Source organism: Tasmannia lanceolata, unplaced genomic scaffold, assembly GCF_043159265.1.
Source record: "Tasmannia lanceolata isolate RefF3 unplaced genomic scaffold, GAP_Taslan_0.1 ptg000026l, whole genome shotgun sequence".
In the NCBI taxonomy this organism is placed as follows: domain Eukaryota; kingdom Viridiplantae; phylum Streptophyta; class Magnoliopsida; order Canellales; family Winteraceae; genus Tasmannia; species Tasmannia lanceolata.
Window position 1 is genome coordinate 5383771 of NW_027518703.1, and position 20994 is coordinate 5404764.

The 20994-nt window shown below is 46.8% G+C and overlaps 1 protein-coding gene across 1 annotated transcript; it reads right to left on the reverse strand.

Annotated features, from left to right (window-relative positions):
• Window positions 1-14690: 14690 nt before the first annotated feature.
• On the reverse strand, window positions 14691-20652 carry LOC143858590 (large ribosomal subunit protein eL38z/eL38y). The gene is made up of 3 exons (XM_077369271.1): window positions 20513-20652; window positions 18547-18730; window positions 14691-14884 (listed from the first exon to the last, which is right to left on the reverse strand). Exons 1-3 carry the CDS (start codon window positions 20513-20515, stop codon window positions 14862-14864), a joined length of 210 nt encoding a protein of 69 aa, XP_077225386.1. The 5' UTR covers window positions 20516-20652; the 3' UTR covers window positions 14691-14861.
• Between the last annotated feature and the right edge of the window lie 342 nt (window positions 20653-20994).

A 20994-nucleotide genomic window follows, 5' to 3' on the forward strand; every position in this document is an offset into this window, starting at 1 on the left:
AATTTAATTACAGAACACAGTGAGTCTGTTTTGTATTGGAACTGCAGAATTCTGATGTTAACCCTGTAATTATGGAAGTATATATCTATTAACCAAGGGTGGGATTTTGGACAATTCTGATGTTGAACTGCAGAATTCTGATGTACCCTGTAGATGCACTATTTTAAGAGGGGAGATTATAAAGGAGCTCTGATTGGGCTTGTACTGTGAAGCTTGCCCCACTTCGGATGCTTTTGAATGACTTTGCCCTGCTTGCAATGGGGGTAAATCAATAAAATCTATAGCTCATGTTAGTGTTTAATGTACCAGTTAATTAGATCATCAAGAGTTATGATTTAGCCAAAGTCAACTTTTGAATGACTTTGCCCTGCTTTACAGTAGTTGGGAAGCAGTTTTAGCGGGCAATAACCTCTTGCAATTATGCATAAAATTCTGTGTTACGAGTTTTTTTGAAGATAATATAGGCCACATAACAAGGAGTCAATGATTTCATACATGAGTAGAAAAAAATGAAGACGCTCAATGTGAGGCTTGCAAACAACTGGTTGAAAAGTCCACACAGAGTGGCAATTTAGCCTTTGAAGGAAATATGATCAGCATCCAATATTTTGATTAAGGGACTCCACTTAATTGAACTTTTTATTTTTTGGTTGGCTATAGATAGGTTTTGGGAATTGTAATAGCCTTGGCAGGAATGCTAAACTAAAGCCTGCCCTTGCAGAAATCAGCAGCTATGACGCCCACGCATATTTAGAGTTCCTCTACCCTTTAATAGCTAAGTAGAAAAGTTTAACATAAAGACACATTATTGAAACAAGGGAGTGCGACAATGCCATTCCTTGTTTCGATAATATGCTACTCTTTAAACTTGCCCGTGATAGGTTTTTTTTTTTTTTTCGTCTTTTTCATTTTTTATATTCAAGAGAAGTGTGGCTACCATTTCCCTTTAATGGGAATGAACTTTTCTACAATGCAAGGTAAAGCAGCTCAACTCCGTATAATTTGTCATAGAAAATTATATTTCCACCACTTCTATGATGTTTCTTTTCCGTTTCCCTGGCAACTGAATGCACATTCCTGTTGTTTCTTTACTGTTTCTTTTCTTTTTCCTGGCAACTGAACGCGCACTCTACTGCTTTCTTAGCAGTTTCTTTTCCTTTCCGTTTCCTTCTGCCACGTCATTTCCTTTTCCTTTCCGTTTCCTGCGTGCAACTGAACAGGCCCTAAACTTTTTGCTCTGACATTGCTCTGCACTCCTGCTCATACTGACTTGAGTGTCGAAGCGCCCGTCCGGAGCACCACTCCAGGTTGGTCTTCTGACCCTTTGTCTTCTTGTCTGTGCTTGTGCAGCGCAGGACTCCACTAGCCCTTCAGCTGTGGCTTGTCAGATCAGCCCTTCCGGCCCTACCATAACCTGTTACCAATTTTAGACCTAACAGATTTGGCGCCATCCGTGGGACCCCGGAACAAAAAGCTGTTCGGAACCTCACTCAAGCAATGGTAGGGAAAAACGGAAAGCATGTGCCAACCTCCCGGACGACCCGGGCTACAGCCCCCCGCGAAGGAAGAAGCGAGTGACTGGCCTCGCAGATAGAGGTCGGGGCGGTAGGGGAGCGAAGTCCGACTCGCTCAGACCGCTCAGACCCTACCCCGACCCCGAGGGAGATGCGGGCCCTTTTCCAAGAAATGACTGCTGTGATTGCGCAGTTCAGGAATCCGGCCACCGCACTCCAGCAGCACCCAGCCGAGGCCTCAGCCCACCCAGAGGAGGGGAAGCTCCCGCAGAGAGCACACGCCCCCGCCCCGGGAGCAGACTCGTCACTCCACAAGACGAGATCACCTCTCCCGGGACAAGCATGTGCGCCCCGAGCCTCGCCTACATCACCAGTCACGATCTCCCTCCGTACAAAGGCATGGCAGCAAGAGAGACGCCACGCACGGGGAAGGATCGCGGCACCGGCGAAGGAGTCCGGCTCTGCAATGAGCCCGCCAGCGAGAAGAGAGAGGCACGTCCACCGGGCTGAGGAAATAGACGACCTGATGTTACGAAGGATCCAGCAGATCGACCACCGGATTGAAGAGCTCGCCAGAGAGCAGGGCCGGCCTACCTCCCGGATCTTCACAAGCGCTCAACCATTTTCGGACAGAGTGCTCAGCGCGGAGGCCCCGCGGGTTGGAAGATGCCGCAGATTTCGCAGTATGACGGGACCACCGACCCCGTGGACCACTTGGAGACTTTCAGGACCACAATGCTCCTCCACGGGGCGTCGGATGGATTCCTTTGCCGAGCATTCCCCACCACGTTGACTGGAGCAGCGAGGGACTGGTACTCGCGGCTCAAACCCAGGTCCGTGGACAATTTTGATGATTTTGGGGACGACCTGGCCCGTCATTTCATGAGCAGCAGAAGACCCAGGAAGACGACGGCTTCGCTGATGGCCCTCAGGCAGGGAGACGATGAGGCCTTGAAAGTATTCGTTGGTCGCTTTAATAGGGAAGCCCTTCAGGTTCCCAACCTGGATCCCTCCGCGGCCACGAATGCCCTGTTGGCCGGCGCCCGATCAACTGACTTCAGACGAGCAGTGGCCCGGCGCAATCCGCAGTCCCTCGCAGACCTGATGGCCGGGGCGGAGGAGTGCATCTCGGTGGAGGAAACTCTCGCCGCCCTGGACTGCCAGCAAGAGAAGGCCCGAGGAGAAGAACCCTACCAAGCAGCGTAGGGATGATAAATCTCAGAAGAAGGAGAGAAGCCCCCACCCGAGAGAGCATTACACGCGGCTGACCGCGTCCAGAGCACAGATCCTGGCAGCCATTCGGGAAGAGGATTTCATCCGGTGGCCGGAGAGGCAGACCTCGTCGGCGAAAAGAAACATGTCCCAGTACTGCAGGTTCCACAAGGACCACGGCCACGACACCAACGCGTGCCTTCATTTGAAGGAGGAGATCGAGCAGCTGATCAGTAGAGGGTACCTCGGCAGGTACTTAAAAAATGATGACAACAGAAGAGAACGCAAGGACAAGCCGAGGACCAGAGGCGGAAGCCCCCGGGGCGCTCAACCTCTGGGCGACCGCATCCAAGCTCCTGCACCGGCCAGCCCCCCTCCTCAGGTACCTCAACCTCATGGTGTTATTGGTACCATTTCAGGAGGGCCAACCGCGGGAGGAACCTCTTCATCAGCCCGCAGGACTTATGCCCGGCAGGTCAACGCCGTCCATACCTGCAGCAAGAAGGCCAGGCTAGAGAACGAGATATCCTTTTCAGATGCAGATCTCGACGGCCTGATCCTCCCGCATGATGATGCCCTGGTCATCACCATGCTGGTGGCAAACTGGAAAATGAAGAAGATCTTGGTCGACAACGGAAGCTCCGCAGACATCCTCTTTTATCACGCCTTCGAGCGGATGCTGATCGGAACCGACCGTCTGAAGCCGGCCAACTCTGATCTGTTTGGGTTCTCCGGAGAAGTTGTCAAAGTTGAAGGGCAGATCGAGCTTCCAGTTCTTATCGGGGAGCCGCCCTGCCAGTCCATCGCCATGGTGAACTTCTTGGTGGTAAGGGCCAAGTCGGCCTACAATGCTATCCTGGGTCGCCCCGGCCAGAATCTCCTCCGAGCCGTTCCCTCCGCCTATCATCAGAAGATGAAGTTCAGTACACCAGGGGGCGTAGGGGAGGTCAGAGGGGATCAGCCCCAGTCGAGGCAGTGCTATGCAGCGACACTGAAAGGGAAGAATGCGTCCGAGTCTCTGCCGATCGAGCTATTTGATCTAAGGGACGAAACCCAGATCATAGTAAACGAGCCGGCCGAGGACCTTATATCTATCCCGTTGTACAGCGATGACGACCAGAGGGTTGTCCAGATCGGCTCTGCCCTGTCAGAGGCCGCGCAGCAGGATCTTGCTCAGTTCCTCAGAGCCAATGCAGATGTCTTTGCCTGGGCTCCTTCAGACATGCCCGGCATCGACCCTGCAATTAGCACGCATGAGCTCGGGGTTGATCAGACCTGCAAGCCCGTGAAACAGAAGAGGAGGCACTTTGCACCGGAGAGGCGAAGGGCCATTAGAGAAGAGGTGGAAAGGCTTCTAAAGGCCGACTTCATCCGCGAGATCCAGTACCCGGACTGGCTCGCGAATGTTGTGATGGTGAAGAAGTCTAATGGGAAGTGGAGGACCTGCATAGATTTTACAGACCTGAATAAGGCCTGCCCGAAGGACAGCTACCCGCTCCCAAAGATCGATCAGTTCATCGACGCTACTGCAGGTCACGAGCTGCTAAGTTTCATGGACGCCTTCTCAGGATACAATCAGATCATAATGCATGAGTCCGACATTCCGAAGACATCCTTTGTAACCGATCAGGAGACTTATTGCTATCGAGTCATGCCTTTTGGACTGAAGAACGCAGGAGCCACCTACCAGCGGCTCGTCAACAGGTTGTTCAAATAGCAGATCGGCCGCAATATGGAAGTATATGTGGACGATATGCTGGTCAAGAGCAGAGCTGCCTGCAATCATGTTGCCGACCTCAAAGAAGCACTTCAAGTCTTAAGGGAGCACAACATGAAGCTCAATCCGACCAAGTGTACGTTCGGCGTCGGAGCAGGCAAGTTTCTGGGCTTCATGATAAGCCAGAGAGGGATAGAGGCAAATCCTGAGAAAATCAAGGCGGTGATGGAGCTGACTCCGCCCAGAACTATCAGAGAAGTACAGCGCCTGACCGGGTTAGTAGCTGCCCTGGGGCGGTTCATCTCTAAGTCCGCGGAAAGATGCCTTCCGTTCTTCAACGCAGTCAAAGGTATAAAAACCGCGCCCTGGACTTCGGAGTGTCAAGCGGCATTTGAAGAGCTGAAGCAGTACTTGTCCTCTCCGCCGTTGCTGTCCAAGCCAGAGCCAGGAGAAGAGCTGATTCTGTATCTCTCAGCGGGACCTTTGGCAGTTGCAGCAGTACTGATCAAAGAGGAGTACCACCAGCAAAAGCCGATCTACTATGTCAGTAAGGTCCTCCATGATGCAGAGACAAGATATCAGCGAGTCGAGAAGCTCGTATACGCCCTCGTTATGGCGGCCAGAAAATTAAGGCCGTATTTCCAGGCGCATACGATCAAGGTCTTGACGGGACAGCCCCTCAGGCAGATTCTCCACCGTCCAGACACTTCAGGCCGACTTGTGAAGTGGGCCGTGGAGCTCAGCGAGTTTGACATCAAATATCTGCCCAGGCCAGCAATCAAAGCTCAGGTTCTTGCAGACTTCATAGCTGAATGTACAATGCCAGATTCAGACCCCGGGTCGGAAGCAGTGCTTCCTTCAGAAGCAGAACCGGTTATATCCGAGCAGCAGACCGAAGCCGAAGCGGTTCCGCTTCCCGGGCTTGAGAGTGCAGCTCCACCGACTAGCCCGCCTCCGTGTTCTGGAGAGCTGCTCTGGGAGGTATATGTCGACGGATCTTCAAATAAAAGTGGCAGCGGTGCCGGACTAGTTCTCACAGGACCAGAGGACTTTGTCCTGGATTATGCCCTGAGGTTTGGATTCCGTGCGTCAAACAATGAGGCAGAGTACGAAGCGCCGGAATGAACCTCGCCATTCAGGCCCGCGCTCACAGACTGAAGGCGTACTGCGATTCACAGTTAGTCGTATGTCAGATCCAAGGAGTATATGAGGCCCGAGAAGAGCGAATGATAAAATATCTGCAAAGGGTCCGTAGCCTGGCCAGCAAGTTCGGAAGTTTTGAGGTCATCAGAGTCCCCCGGACTGAAAATGCAAAGGCCGATGTGCTATCAAAGCTAGCGGCATCGGGCTACACCGCTCTCAGAGAAATTCGTATGGAGTTCCTAAAGACCTCCAGTATTGATGACCAACCCGTCGTAGTAATGCAGATCGACGATGAGCCGCGCTGGATGGATGAGATCATCATATATCTGCGCAGCGGAGAGCTCCCCGGAGAGAAAAAAGAGGCCCGTAAAGTCGTACAGCGGGCAGCAAGGTTTTCACTTGACGGCGAGACTCTGTACAAGAGATCTTACACCCTCCCGTACTTGAAGTGTCTCCGGCCAACCGATGCCCTGTATGCCCTGCGAGAGACCCATGAAGGGATTTGTGGAGAGCATCTTGGGGGCAAGGCCCTCGCCATCAAAGTCCTTCTAAGAGGCCTGTACTGGCCTACATTGAGACAAGATGCACTGAGCCTTGTGAAGAAGTGTCAGAAGTGTCAGAAATTTTCCCCCGCCGTTCACCAGCCTGTCGTGCCAATGGCTCCGATCATCAGCCCTCTCCCTTTTGCTGTCTGGGGAATGGACATCTTAGGTCCTTTTCCGCCGGCCTCCGGAGGCCGCGAGTTCGTCGTTGTCGCCATTGACTACTTTACTAAGTGGGTAGAAGCTAAACCTCTGGCCAAGATCACCGAGCAGAATGTCCAGAACTTTTTCTGGAAATCAGTGGTGTGCAGATTCGGGATACCCCGGGTCCTCATAACAGACAATGGCAAGCAGTTCGACTCAAGGAACTTCAGAAAGTTTTGTTTAGATCTGAAGATTGAGCAAAGGTTCACTTCCGTGGCGCATCCTCAGACGAATGGACAGACCGAAGTGACGAACAGAACTCTGCTGCAGGGGATAAAGAAAAGACTGGATGATAAGGCCGGACGCTGGGCTGACGAGCTGTACCATGTGCTCTGGGCGTATCGGACTACCCCACGCACTGCAACGGGTGAGTCGCCTTTCAATCTCTCCTTCGGAACAGAGGCTGTGATTCCGATTGACATCGGCATTCCCTCCCCAAGAATTGTCAACTTCAATGAACAGCTCAATGGGGACGGACTCCGTGTCAACCTCGACTTGCTTGAGGAAGTCCGTGAGGAGTCACAGATCAGAGCCGCAGCGTATAAGCAGAAGGTGTCTAGATACCATGATACGAAGATCCGACCAAGGGAGTTCCGCACAGGCGACCTAGTTTTGAGGAAAGCGGCCGTCTCCCAGCCTAGAAGGGTGGGCAAACTCTCCCCGACTTGGGAAGGGTCGTACCGAGTCAAAGAGGTCATCCGTCCAGGAAGCTACCGGCTAGAGACACTTGACGAGCAGCTGCTGCCGCACGCCTGGAATTCTAGAAATCTTTGAATATACTATCAATAGTATTTTCTTTTGCCTTTGAAGGCCTGTAAAGAATCTCTGTAATGAAATTTCAAAGAGAAATAAAGTGGAGTTGTCGCCAAATAGTGTCCCTCACTTTTGAGTCACTAATGTATGCCAGCTCCTCCAATAAAAGACTCTAAGTGTTTGCAGACTTAGCTCTCAGCCTAAGTGTTTGCAGACTTAGAGAGCGGCAGTGGTGCACTCCGGCGTGTCCAATTTGGTGTGGAGATCAAATTCCAACCATGGACCCGCCCTAGTGGAAAACCACCTAAAAGACCTGCCCGGCCTGGCCGTCCAGCGCCTTAGCCGGACAGGATATGGCGCAATCGCTAGACGCCAAAAGACTCTAAGTGTTTGCAGACTTAGCTCTCAGCCTAAGTGTTTGCAGACTTAGAGAACGGCAGTGGTGCACTCCGGCGCGTCCAATTTGGTGTGGAGATCAGTTCCAACCATGGACCCGCCCTAGTGGAAAACCAGCTAAAAGACCTGCCCGGCCTGGCCGTCCAGCGCCTTAGCCGGACAGGATATGGCACAATCGCTAGACGCCAAAAAACTCTAAGTGTTTGCAGACTTAGCTTTCAGCCTAAGGGTTTGCAGACTTAGAGAACGGCAGTGGTGCACTCCGGCGCGTCCACTTTGGTGTGGAGATCAGTTCCAACCACATGGACCCGCCCTAGTGGAAAACCACCTCAAAGATCTGCCCGGCCTGGCCGTCCAAAGCCTAAGCCGGACAGGATATGGCGCAATCGCTAAACGCCAAAAGACCTGCCCGGCCTGGCCGTCCAGAGCCTAAGCCGGACAGGATATGGCGCAATCGCTAGACGCCAAAAAAAAAACTCTAAGTGTTTGCAAACTTAGAGACAGAGGTGGTTCACTCCGGCCAATGACATCCGGACAACCACTCCGGCTCGGCAGAAAGACAAGGAAGAAGCACAGACGTCATAAATACAAAAAGCAAGGCAGCAGTACAGACAGTTAGACAAAATTGAATTTGTATTCATATTACAAAAGTGCTCTTTTCGCCGAGCTGGCTTACAAAGAATGAGCCCATGGGCCATTACAAAAATTCACAAACTAAAATTAAAGATAGGAGCAAGAGGGCTGCCACTCAGGCCTCCTCGTCGGCCACCTCGTCGGTGACTGCCTCTGAAGTGGGGGCTGCAACCTGTCCGGCCTCCGTGGGTGGAGCGGTGACCTCGGAAGCCAGAACGGCTTCCTGTTCCACCTCGATGGGTTGGGAGGAGTCCAGTTCGCCTTCTTCCTCCTCGTCCTCCTCCTCCTCTGGAGGTGCATACGGGACGGCCAGTCCGTCCAGGGAAATGTCGGGGTGAGTCTTCTTCACCTGCTCGGAGCAGAGAAGGAACCCCGCCTTATAAGCCTGAAGGCCCAGGTTGAAGAACTGTGTGTCCTTCCTCTTTTAAGCTTCCTTCACGGCCTCCCCCACTGCTGCTTTCACAGCCGCCTTGATAGCCGTCTTCTCCCTCTGACCGGCTCTTTCTTGCGCATTTAGGAGATCCTGCATGGCCTGGTTTTTGACCCTCTGCAGTTCGTCCTTCAAGCTGTTGCATTCGGCCTCTTTGATCTGGACGGCATCGTTAAGCCCGTCCTTGTCCTTTTGGAGCTGGCTCTTCTCGGACTCTATCTGTGTGAGCGTCTCGGAGAAGAGATAACGCTTCTTGGCCATGTCCCTTGAGTAGACCTGGAGTTGATAGAGGGCGGAGGCGATCGCCTCTTCGCAGGTCTCCGGCGCCTCTTTCTCGACGTCCCGCCGGTCGCGTGGGAGGACGCCCTGGTACATCAATTATGTGGCCACCCGGCTATCCCCCAAGCCGGTGTCCGTTTTCTGCACCGCCCAGTTTGGGCGGAAGACGTTGTCGCCTCTCACCGTCGTGGCGGCAGGGTTGCCCAGGACCGGCCCGCTGTGTTGGGGCTCTGTTACCCCTGCAGATCCGGAGCTCTGTCCGGTGAAATTTGCCCGGCTCGACTTAACGGAAATCTTATGCGTCGCCCGGCTGCTTTTAAGAGGTTCGGCCAGGGCGGCCATTGCCGGAGTGGACTCCGGCACCTTTCTTTTCTTACCCTTGGGTAGGGGCTGCTCCTGCGTTGGGGACGCTTGGGAGGTCTGCCTGATTTTGTCCAGCATGGACATCTGCTTCACCATTTCTGAACGTGAAAACATAACAGAGTTAGAACTATTAAAAAAAAAAGAGAAAGGAACAGTTCAAAAAATAAAAGCTGGCCTAAAAGAATCTACGTACGTGCCGGCGTCGCACGGCTGATCCCGAGCGCTACCAGGACGGCCTCCTCTGAAAACTCCGAGCAGGTTATTCGACCGCGCTTCAGCTCTTCTTTGATCAAGGCGAAGGTCATGTAGTCATAACCCTTAAGGGCTGGCTTCCGACTAAGGTTCTGGGTGTCCGGCGTTCTCCATTCCAACGAGAACGGCCAGTGGGAGCCCGGCTCGGTGTCCCTAGCGTAGAAAAACCTGTTCTTCCATGTGTGAATGGAAGTAGGTATGCCAGTGATCATTTTCACTTCGGGCCGTTGGCTGATATAGATCCAGCCGCCCTCCTTGTGCCTCTTCAGGTGCGCACACATCCTGAAGACAGGTACGGTAGGGTTCCTACGGAGACGAACTCCCAAAAAATAAAGGAAGCCGACCAGCGTCCTCCAAGAGTTCGGCACGACCTGTGTAACCGCAGCCCATAGTACCTTAGCACATCGACAAAAAACGGATGCAAGGGAAGCCTGAGCCCGGCCCGGAAGGCTTCTTCGTATAGGCAGAGATCTGCACTATCGTTGCTAGCCCGGTCCCCTTCGACGGCCGCCCTCAAAGTATACCGATCAGGGATACAGTATTTGTCCCTGACAGCCTGAAGTTTGTCCGGCCCCAGACGGTTCACCTCGCGCAAGGCCCCGATGTTGTACTGCAGCTTGGCCTCCATCCGTGCCTCCGCTATCACCTCGACGGGCGCGCGCGGCAAGCGAGGAACTATCGCCTCAACGTCTTCTTCGTCGCCGCTGGTTTCTACCCGGCGCGGTCCGTCCTCACGGACCGGGATTGTGTCTAAGTCCACAATCACTTCCTCTCCGCTCTCCTCGTCTACAATTATTACTATCTCTTCGTCCTCAACACCGGCCTCCGTAGGCGAGGCCGGCCTCGTCCTCTCCGATGCCCCGGACCCCGTACTACTAGTCGAACCGGACTCCTTTGAGCCAGAGTCCGACTCGGAACTAGTGCTAGACATTAAAAGGGAAGAAAAGAAAAGCTAAAAGAAATTACCGAACTGAAGTGTTGATCGAAGATCTCCGGGCTCACTGATCCGAAGCGGGCAGAAATTTGACTAGCCGAGCAGCAAAGGAGGAGAGAAGAATGTGAAAAGTGAAAAATGAGGAGTAAAAACTCCGGTATATATAGGCTGGGAAGAGCGGGAAAAATCCCGCCCTTTTCCCACCAGCCGGAGTGCGCCACGTCACCTACCGCATTAAATGCGCCGTCCGCATTAAATGCGAGGTACAAGTTCCAAAGTGATAACGCCAAAAGACCTGCCCGGCATGGCCGTCCACAGCCTAAGCCGGACAGGATATGACGTGTTCGCTAGAAGACAAAAGACCTGCCTGGCATGGCTGTCCACAGCCTAAGCCGGACAGGATATGACGCGTTCGCTAGAAGACAAAAGAACTGCCCGGCATGGCTGTCCACAGCCTAAGCCGGACAGGATATGACGCGTTCGCTAGAAGACAAAAGACTTGCCCGGCATGGCCGTCCACAGCCTAAGCCGGACAGGATATGATGCGTTCGCTAGAAGACAAAAGACATGCCCGGCATGGCCGTCCACAGCCTAAGCCGGACAGGATATGACGCGTCCGCTAGAAGACAAAATTCTGCCCGGCAGAGCCGCCAGAAGGCTTAGCCGGACAGAATATGGCGCAATCGCTAAACGCCAAAAGACCTGCCCGGCCTGGTCGTCCAGCGCCTTAGCCGGAGCCGGACAGGATATGGCGCAATCGCTAAACGCCAAAAGACCTGCCCGGCCTGGCCGTCCAGCGCCTTAGTCGGACAGGATATGGCACAGTCACTAGGCGACAGAGGATCTGCCCGGCCTAGCCGCCCCGCCCAGGAGATCTGCCCGGCCACGACGCCCAGGAGGTTTGGCCGGCCAGACTTCTGGTTCAAATTTTGGCCGGGCTGGATAGCCCAGAGGCTCCTGCCCGGCCGTGCTCCCTCAGGCCAAGCTTTAAGGCAGGACCAGGCCGCCCAGAGGCCCCTGTCCGGCTGCGGTTTCTCCTGGCCCAGTCTGAGGCCGGCCTCAGCTGCCCAGAGGCCTTAAGGTCGGCCGGATGTTGTTTTAACCCTCTATTTGCTTCCTCTAGCCGCTGTCACGACTCGGAGAACCAGGGGGCAACTGATGGGGTCCGAACTCAGCAACCAATTGGCTGTTGACACGTGGCCCTCACAGGGACCACTGCAAAGCCAACACCTGTCCCTGCTAGGTATGACACCTGGGCCAATCAGAGACTTCCACCTGCCCCTCCTAGGTATGAGACCCGGTCCCACTCCGGGTTGGTCTTCTGACCCTTTGTCTTCTTGTCTGTGCTTGTGCAGCGCAGGACTCCACTAGCCCTTCAGCTGTGGCTTGTCAGATCAGCCCTTCCGGCACTACCATAACCTATTACCAATTTTAGACCTAACAGTAATCATATTATTTTCCTCTAAATCATGGAAAGAAAAACAATTCCCACGAAAAACTGCTTTGTTAATAGCAATGGAAACTCGTCAAAATCCCACGGAAGAAATGATGTTAGTTGTCTTCACTATCTCCAAATCATCTTCTAGGGACTGTACAATGACTTTTGTTTCTTGAAGAAACCTTTGGCCAAGGTGAGCGTTCTAAGACACATGCTATTATACTTGGCACGATGTGATTGAGTACTCGGTTGACATGGCTGAGTACTTAAAGCTTGCAGCCATAAATTCATAGTCGCGAGTTTTGTTTTGACTTCGAAAGGAAGACTGCATACTCTGGACAAGAACATGGCCAAGGTAAAGTGGGGTCAACAATGACACAGGAGAGTTTTCAAACTATGGCCTAAATAATAAGGCTACGTTTTCTCTCTCTCAAACCATGATGGCTTCTAGTTCAACCTTTTGTTTCTCCTTCGCTTTTTTTAAAGGCAAAAGTAAACATCGTTTTTTTTTACTCTTATAACAGTAAACATTCTATTCACCCAGAAAGAACAAAAGTACAACTCGGAGGGGACAAGCCGTCCTCAAAAGAGAATAGAACATGTTTGCCTGCGTTCAAAGAACACCAAGTGAAATACCAAAAGCCTAGGATGCATAGAAGCTAAAATCCCAAGGTGTTACTCATGCAACCATCAAGAGGCTATCCCGCACCATTGTGGTGGGTATTAAGCACCACGGCCACGGAAGGCAGATCAACCCAATCCTTTGCAAGCCAGTCAACCATTTCATTGGCTTCTCATGTTGTTTCTCTTTATAGAAATTTAAATTTACAATGTACACGAGCTCTACAAACGAGTATATCTCTTTATAGAAATTTAAATTTACAATGTACACGAGCTCTCCAAACGAGTATGTCTGCATTTGTGTGTCTAAGATGAGAATGAATTTTGGTTGTGGGCGAGTTCTACCCGGGTCCCACAAGTGGTATTAGAGCGAGGCACGGTCATTTCTATGTGCCCTGAGGATGGAAAAACCCCACGGGGAAGATCTCGGTAAACCAGGTGTACCGTCAACTCAACTCAACAAAGCGTTTGTCCCAAACTAGTTCGGGTCGACTAAATGAATCATTTAGAAAAATTTCATGAAAAAGGTGAAAGGAATCTACCCAGCTCTAATTATGGCTCTAGTTGGGTTCTTCTACGTGAATCATTTTCTTCCATTCTATCCTATCCAAGGTCAAGCTCTTTGTTATGTTCCTTGCTATCAAGTCTTTCCCCACTGTTTCTACCCAAGTTGTTTTCGGTCTGCACCTACCTCTGTTTACTACATTAATTTGGCACGAGTCGCGCCTCTTCTCACCGGAGCATCCAAAGGCCTACGTTGGATATGTCCAAACCATCTTAAGCGGTCCTCTCTCATCTTCTCCTCAATTGATGTCACCCCCACCTTTTTACGAATGTCTTCATTTTTAATTATATCTAACCTTGTTTAGCCGCACATCCATCTAAGCATTGACATCTCCACTCCACTCATCTTATGCACATGCTGCTTCTTGATGGCCCAACATTCTGAACCGGCTGTCTTATAAAATTTTCCCTTCAACTTGGTAGGAATTTTACGGTTGCACAGAACTCCTAAGGAAAGCTTCACTTCAACCAACCTGCTCTTATTCAATGGTTAACATCCCCTTCATTTTTTCCGTCCTTGGTGTACCCTCAAGGACAGAAAAAATACCTCAGGGAAGATCTCATGGTTACCATGTGGAGAGGCAAGATTTACCTATTTTAGTTCACATGGAGGGGAAAGATCCCACGTCGAAAAAGTGAATGAATGTCAATGGGCTTGTAAAGACTTGGGCACCCTCACCTTAGCGGCTAGCTTTTAAGGGTAAGTTCTGCCCAGGTCCCAAAACAAACTCGCAACATTTCAGGAGTTCCTTGAGATTGAAAATTAAGGGTGAGTTCTAGTTGCTTGAGATAGAAAATTGCACTCATCGCCCTTCTCTAGAATGCACACCTAGAACCAATACCTTCAAATACGGGAGGAAGAGGAGAAATTTTGACAACTCTAAGTCAAGCAAAGATCTATGTATCACCAAAAGGCCACAACGAAGAAAAGGAGCTAGTTATCGAATCAACCACCAAAACCCGGCCTAAGCCTCCCACAAATGGCTCAAAATAGGATTTAGAAGTGAAAAATCTGCCTCACATTAAAACTGCTGACAAAAAAACCGAACAAATGGAAGAGCTTTTCTTCAAAAGCAAACAGAAAAGGGGTGATAGAGCTGCTAGTCTGACAAGGCAGGCTGGGTTTTTCAGAACAATACACTACCCGATATATCATCTCAAGTCAGGTCAGATTTTTTATTAAAAAAAAAAACAAAGAACCTGACCCTACCTGATACTTTCATGGGTGGGGTCGGGTTTTTTCATATGACCCCATTTTACCTTAATGTGTGATGTGCTCGTATCAAGGGTATATGCTATGTAACTTACATGAATTAAGAAACACCCAGTTAACCTTCAACTATATTCCAAAACATAAAAAAAAAACGCACAAAAAATCAATCACAGCTCACCTCTTCAAGGTACACGGCAAGTGCTTAGGGCCTTGGGATTCAGGTTTTGGGATTTTTCTTTAAACCGGAGCCAACACACAATTGGGTCTGATTTTTCAGCTTAAAAACCGAACCAACCAATAACCCATGATTTTCCCACAGTATTTTCAGGACGGGTCTATGCAGTTTGGAGTAAAACCCAACCCAGGTTGCAACCTTAAGAGAGAGGAGGGGGGTGGCTATCAGCACCCCTTGTAATACAGAACACACTGGAATGGGTGACATGTTAACTTTAAGAGCATTTCAGAAGGTTTAGATAGAGAGAAACTACAAATATGGAGTTTTTCTTTTTCAAACGATAAGAAACAACAAGTCAACAAAACACTTCTTCAAGCACTAACAGTAACAAATTCAAATCCCATGGCAAAGTTGATGAAATCACTAGCAAAAAACAGAAATAACCATAATAGATTCCTCATTACCAAGAACGCTCCTCTCAAAGGTCTTGGACGCTCAAACCTGCAAAATAAAATCATTAAAGTACACCTAGAAATCAGTAACCAACCAAAAAGACGCATGGTAACACCACTAACACAAACTCTGAAAAAGGAAAGTAGTGATAATATAAAAAAACATGTCTAAGGTCAATTTAGGCTAATTTACAAGAAGTTTCTTTAAATGTAAGCATTGACGCCTCTTCAGAAGTAAATAACTATTCCGTTTCTAATGCTATGTCGTTATTTACAAGTAATCATATTTAACTTTAAACCATTTAATTAAAAATAAGGTTCTACACGAATACTTTGTAGAAGTATCCAAAGAGGCACTGAATAAACTTTAGAATAGCTTTATATTACGACAAATGACGCATTCTTCTAGGATGCAAGTGAATGAGATAGACGAGCCTTCAGAGGTTTTATCATGACACCGATATTACATAGACCTTTTTATGCATGAATAATAAAAAAATAGTTAGTAGGCTCTAACACATCGGAGAAATTTTATTTTTTTTAAATGGCACCTTAAAAAATAAGGGAAAGCCCAGGGGACCGAGATGGTTAGAAACAAAGCAAAAGGCTAGGAAAAGAAAGACTGTAAACAGTGGAACACAAAGGGGTCCACAAAAATAGTGAGCAAGCTCTAACACATTGATGAAGTTTTAGGGGTTTTTTTTTTTTGAATGGCAACTTTAAAAAAGCCCAGGGCTAAGATGGTAAAAAACAAAGCAAAAAACAAGAAAAAAGAAAGACACGCTATACAATGGAACACACTTGAGGAAATAAAAAAAACTCTTGTCCCTCCCTCGTCAAATGATTGGCCTTGCCATTAGCAAATCTTCTCACGTGCTAGAAGCTAACATTATGCCTCTCAATCTTGTCTAAAGATCTCTTTGATAGCATCAGCAAATCTCCACGAGTAAAAACATACACTACTCAGCCACCCAGCTACCTGAAAACATTAAGCAAGTCTCCTTCCACGAAGATGCATTCCACATCCTTGCGGTCTACTAATCAGCTCCCGCCCGTGGAAAACAGTAACCACCCCGCCTCTGTTGCATATTTAATCCCATTGGGACCAGAGAAAGGCCATTTGGTTTCACCATTGTGTCTCCCAGGGGACCCTCCCAGAGCTGCTTTGCCAAAGCTAGAGCCGTCAAAATTATGCTTAACTTGACCATGACTAGGGGAAGTCCAACTTAGCGCCGGAGGGCTCCCCACCACTAAGCTGTTACACTTCCAACCAGGTGTGACTGATGGGAGTCTCCAAAAATCCATTGAACAAATTCAAAACACCCACTCATCTAACAATCAACATCACAATCTTCTAGCATATGGAGTAATGGCATTTGGCCACTCTCTTGAAAATCTGTTTATTTCTTTTTTTTCTCCATATACTCCAATATACTGCTAGAGAGACAAGGTCCACAACATCTTACCCCTCTAAGCCAAGGAAAGCGAAGTTCTAAGTCTCAAAGTGCTCAAAAAGATTATTAGGAAAAACCTAAGGCATACCAAACAGGCTAAGCAAAAGGCTCCAAATATTACTAGCTATCAAAGAATGAAAATATAATTGAATGATTACCCGCCTAGAGGCAAAAACCACACTGATCCATTATGAGAAACTTACAATTCCACAAATGATCGACAGTAAAGATTTTGTTGACAGCAAAACAGGTCTGAGATGTAAGTACAGAACGAAACTAAAATACACATTCCCATGCCCAGAACCAGCTCTTTACCATTCTATCCCATCTGATGTAGATCGAATCAAAAGCCTCCCTGAACACAGATACTATTGATTTCTCTAACCAAAATGCTCTTGTGGAACTCTGTCTTCCAACTCACCCTTGTGTTAGTTAGTCCTCGCAAATTAATCATTCACACTGAGGTAGCTCCTAGTAACTGCAAATAAATCAAGGAAGAGCACTTTCAAAGGGGCCTCACTGCACCAAGGATTATTCCAGAATTGCACCCAATCTCCTTTGAAAATCCTAAATCAGATACCCCACTAAAACAAGTCTTTTAATGTCATAATGTCCCTTCAAACTGTTACCTCGTTGATTTTATAAGAGTCCAAGGAATTCCAATCGCCAAAGCTCGCTCCATATTTAACTTCTATCACCTTATGCCGCAGAGAATTTCTTTCCTACCCGAATCTCTGCGACCCTATGTTTCATCTGTATCTAGTATCAGATTCAACAAACCTCAAAAAGAAAGATTCATGATATTAATCAATTCTCAAAATTTATTTTTTATATAATAATATGGTTATAAACTTATAATAAGTGATATATTAAAAATTATAATAGGCTAAGTAAATACAACATTTTATTTCTATATTAAAACTTACAATTAGAATCAATAAAGCTCAAAATGTACGGTAATTGTAAAGTTGAGATAGTATTATTCAGAAAAAAAAATGGAAGCTCAAAAAAAAAGTATTCAGTAAAAACATAGATAAAGGAATATTCTGAAGTGTCAAAAAGAATCCTGAAGTATTGGAATCCGAAACAGGTACTACTCTCTGCCCATTCAGACGAATCCATGTAACATGACAGCAACCATTTACCCAAACAAGCATTGTTCATAATTTTACAGCTACAAAAACCGATACCCTAGATCTTCTTTGAGTTGCAGACACCTTCCCGCTTGACGAAATGAAATTTTTTCCTCTTACGAATCAGCCAATGAAAAATTAAGCTGAAGCCATTCAATGCGGTTGATCACCTCAATTGGCCAAGTAATAAGGATAAAGTGTACATGGGGACATTAAAGATAACTGATTTCATGAGCATTGCCTTTACTCCGAGAGACAGGAGACCTCTTTTCCAAGACGGTAATTTTTTTCCACTTTTTCAATAATTGGATCCCGGATACATGTGATGATTAATATTGATTCAGGTTTGTATTGTGCTTAAATATATCCCTCCAAACTTTCCTCATCAATCGACTCATTAAAGTCAACTCAGTCTTGGCCCTAGCAAGTCATCAAAATTCTTTGACTCGCCTAAGTCTATAATAAACTTACCAAGTGTACCATTGACTCACATAAGTTAATTTGGGCGAGTTCTTGTCCTGAGTATGAATTTTCAATACTGATATACATATCTACAGTGAGTAAATTTTCAGGAAACATCACATTGAGTACATAAATAGATGAATGTATAAACAAAAAAGCCTTGGAAGAGCACAAAACATACAAGTCTGCTACGTGCTTACAGCTTTGTGTACTTGATGTATTGTGTAATTATGTGTATACTTATAAAAGGAGATAATCATTCAATTGTATTACATACATGTACACAAAATGTTTGTCCCTGTGTAAAAAGAAACACTAACCCAAAAGCAAAAAAATAAAAACATATTTCTTTAACACTGCTATTTAACCTGGGACTGATACCTAACCACTATGTTTTGAGAGATGCCGCCTCTCTTAATTTTATTGTTTCATCAATTGAGCTCCTTGACAATTGGAACAACTAACAAATGCCGTCTTTCATTGTTTAATTAAATTTAATTGAGGTTCAGTTGAAACAACCTTCCAAAACAAATTGAATGGGCTGCCTATCCAAAAAAGTTGAAACAACCAACAGTAACAGTTCTAAAACAAATTGAATGGGGTGCCTATCTAAAAAAGGGGGGTTTTAAATATCAATTTTCTAACTATAAATAAAAACTAACCTGGAGGAAGGGACTGCTTCAACTTGTCTGCCTTCTCAGAGTCAAACACACACAGTGTGTAGAGATACTTGGAGCACCTGACCTTGAATTTCACCACATCTTTGCTCCTTTTGATCTTCACAGAGCGTGCATCCTTCCTTCTAGCTGTTAGAAGGAAATCTTTGATCTCGTGGATCTGCTTCGGCTGTGAAATACAAAGTAAACACGAGATGACTAGTGAACAAAAACAAAAGAATACAAAGCCACAAACAGATACACCAAAAAACACAATGGTACCCAACAAACCACACATTTATAGATAAGAGGCTTTAAGTGCCCACTAGAAGTTGCTTTGACCTCTTGCTAAAACCGTCTAAATTAATTATGTTATTTTCATACTGATAGACTTTCCAATCTTTTTTCATGCTGAGAGCATTTCATGAAGCCAATCTCAAACCCTTCAGAGCAGAGTGAAGAAATGACTAAGCATTCTCAAGCCAGTGCCTCAACATCAAGTGCCAAAGAAATGACCGAGCCAGAAACAAAAAGTGCCAAAGAAGTGGCAGAGCCAGCATTCTAACAAGAAAACAGGGATTTGGCTGGGGAATACAGTTATTAAAGAAGAATAAAAAATCCACACCAAAAGAAAGGAATATTATAGATCAAACTATATTATTAGATTGTCACTAACATAATGAAAATCATAATTTGCTAATCAGCAGGGGCAGGAGTTGGCTTCTTGCTAGTCATGGAGGCATCCAGCCAATCTCACAAGGACCAAAGATGTACCACAACATCTGAAATCTAGGAAAAGATTGCCAAGGCATTACTGATTTTATTTTTAGTCATCAAATAAGAGAAAGCAATGAGCAGTCCTCAATCCGCATCTTACAAGAGGAGAATCTGGAAAAGATGTGCTGTACATGTTAAGACACAGAATTCTTTTGTTGTTTCCTATTTAATATTGCAATTTGCAAAATGAACAATGAGTTGGAAACAGAGGATAACAGTCATGGTTACCAAATTGCAAACACAAAATCTATTGGAAGCTATATAGAGAAAATTTTAAAAAAATAAGTATAAAATAATAAGCCACAACTAGAAATCCAGACTAATGATAAATAACAGAATATGATAGATTAAAGGGATAGATTTACCAAAAGAATGCAAATTTTGGGTCACTTGATAATTTCATAAGCACTCGCACGCACACATATATAAATGTGTGTCAAATTTTTCTAGTAGTTTTTAAAACAAGATTCTATAATTCAACATAATTTTCATTTAAAGCACATCCTTGGACCTTTAATGGCCAATAAACACTGAAGTTGCTAAAGAGAAATCTACTTAAAATGCTCATCTCCCGATTCCCAAATCAAAGCCCCATTTTCAGCAGCTTCAAACAAACGTCCAACCCTTACCCCCAAACACTACCTATATGACTGGAAAAAACCCCAGGCTGAAATGTCTTATTTGATTAAACCCCGAGAACTAAATTCAAACCCTAACCCTAACTCATCAAACTGAAGAGTCATCTGAAAACATACATTAAACAAACAAGAATCATAAAAGAAATAGCTAAACTAGTTGCAGGAACAGTGATCTAGTAAAAAATACTCAGAAAAATCAAAGATCCGTAGCTAAAGATAGATCACAGGAAAAAAACCCTAGTCTGAAACGCATTTGTCAGACCAAACCCCGAAACCTAAATCCCAACCCTAACCCTAACTGCATACCTCATCAAAGTAAAAAGTCTTCAGAAAATCTACAGAAACAAACAAAAATCGTAAAAAATAGCTAAGCTAGTTGCAGAGATAGAGATCCAATGAAAATATCCATAAAAATCAAAGATCTGTAGAGAATGAAAGATCATATGTATAAACTCGTAGCGTAGAGATTCATCACAAATAGTAAAAAATGATTGTAGAGAAACTGAGGGAGCTTTGAACAGAATCAAATAGAAGAAGTGAAATCTGAAACTTCGTACCATTTTGAGCGATTGGAGGAACAAACCCTAATTCCTTGGCTGCAAATCACTCCCCCAAAACCCTCTTCGCGTTCTTTCACGGGGCCAAGTAGGGTATTTATACCCATATGACAAACCCTAATGCCTATTGAGATTACGTTAATGCCCCCAAATGTAGAATAGAGAAATGCTAAGGACTATCGCGCGAATAACATTTACGTTACCTTTCAGAGCCCCCCTTACACTTGGCAAGTGTGTTGTATGTAACCTTCTGCGGGCCTGCCTTACAAGTTGGAAAGTGAAGCATTCACCATCTTTTCTTCCCCTCGCCCCTCTCTCTAGTAGGGGTGTCAACGGATCCACCTCTGTTTTAGTCACAATCCATTCAAATCCCTTTATCGGTCGGATCACATTCGGATTTTTCTTCGGCTCCTACTTCTTGTGTCCCAGTCACGATCCATTTCAAATCGGACCGTCCATCGGAGTGTCCTAGCAGGTCCTAC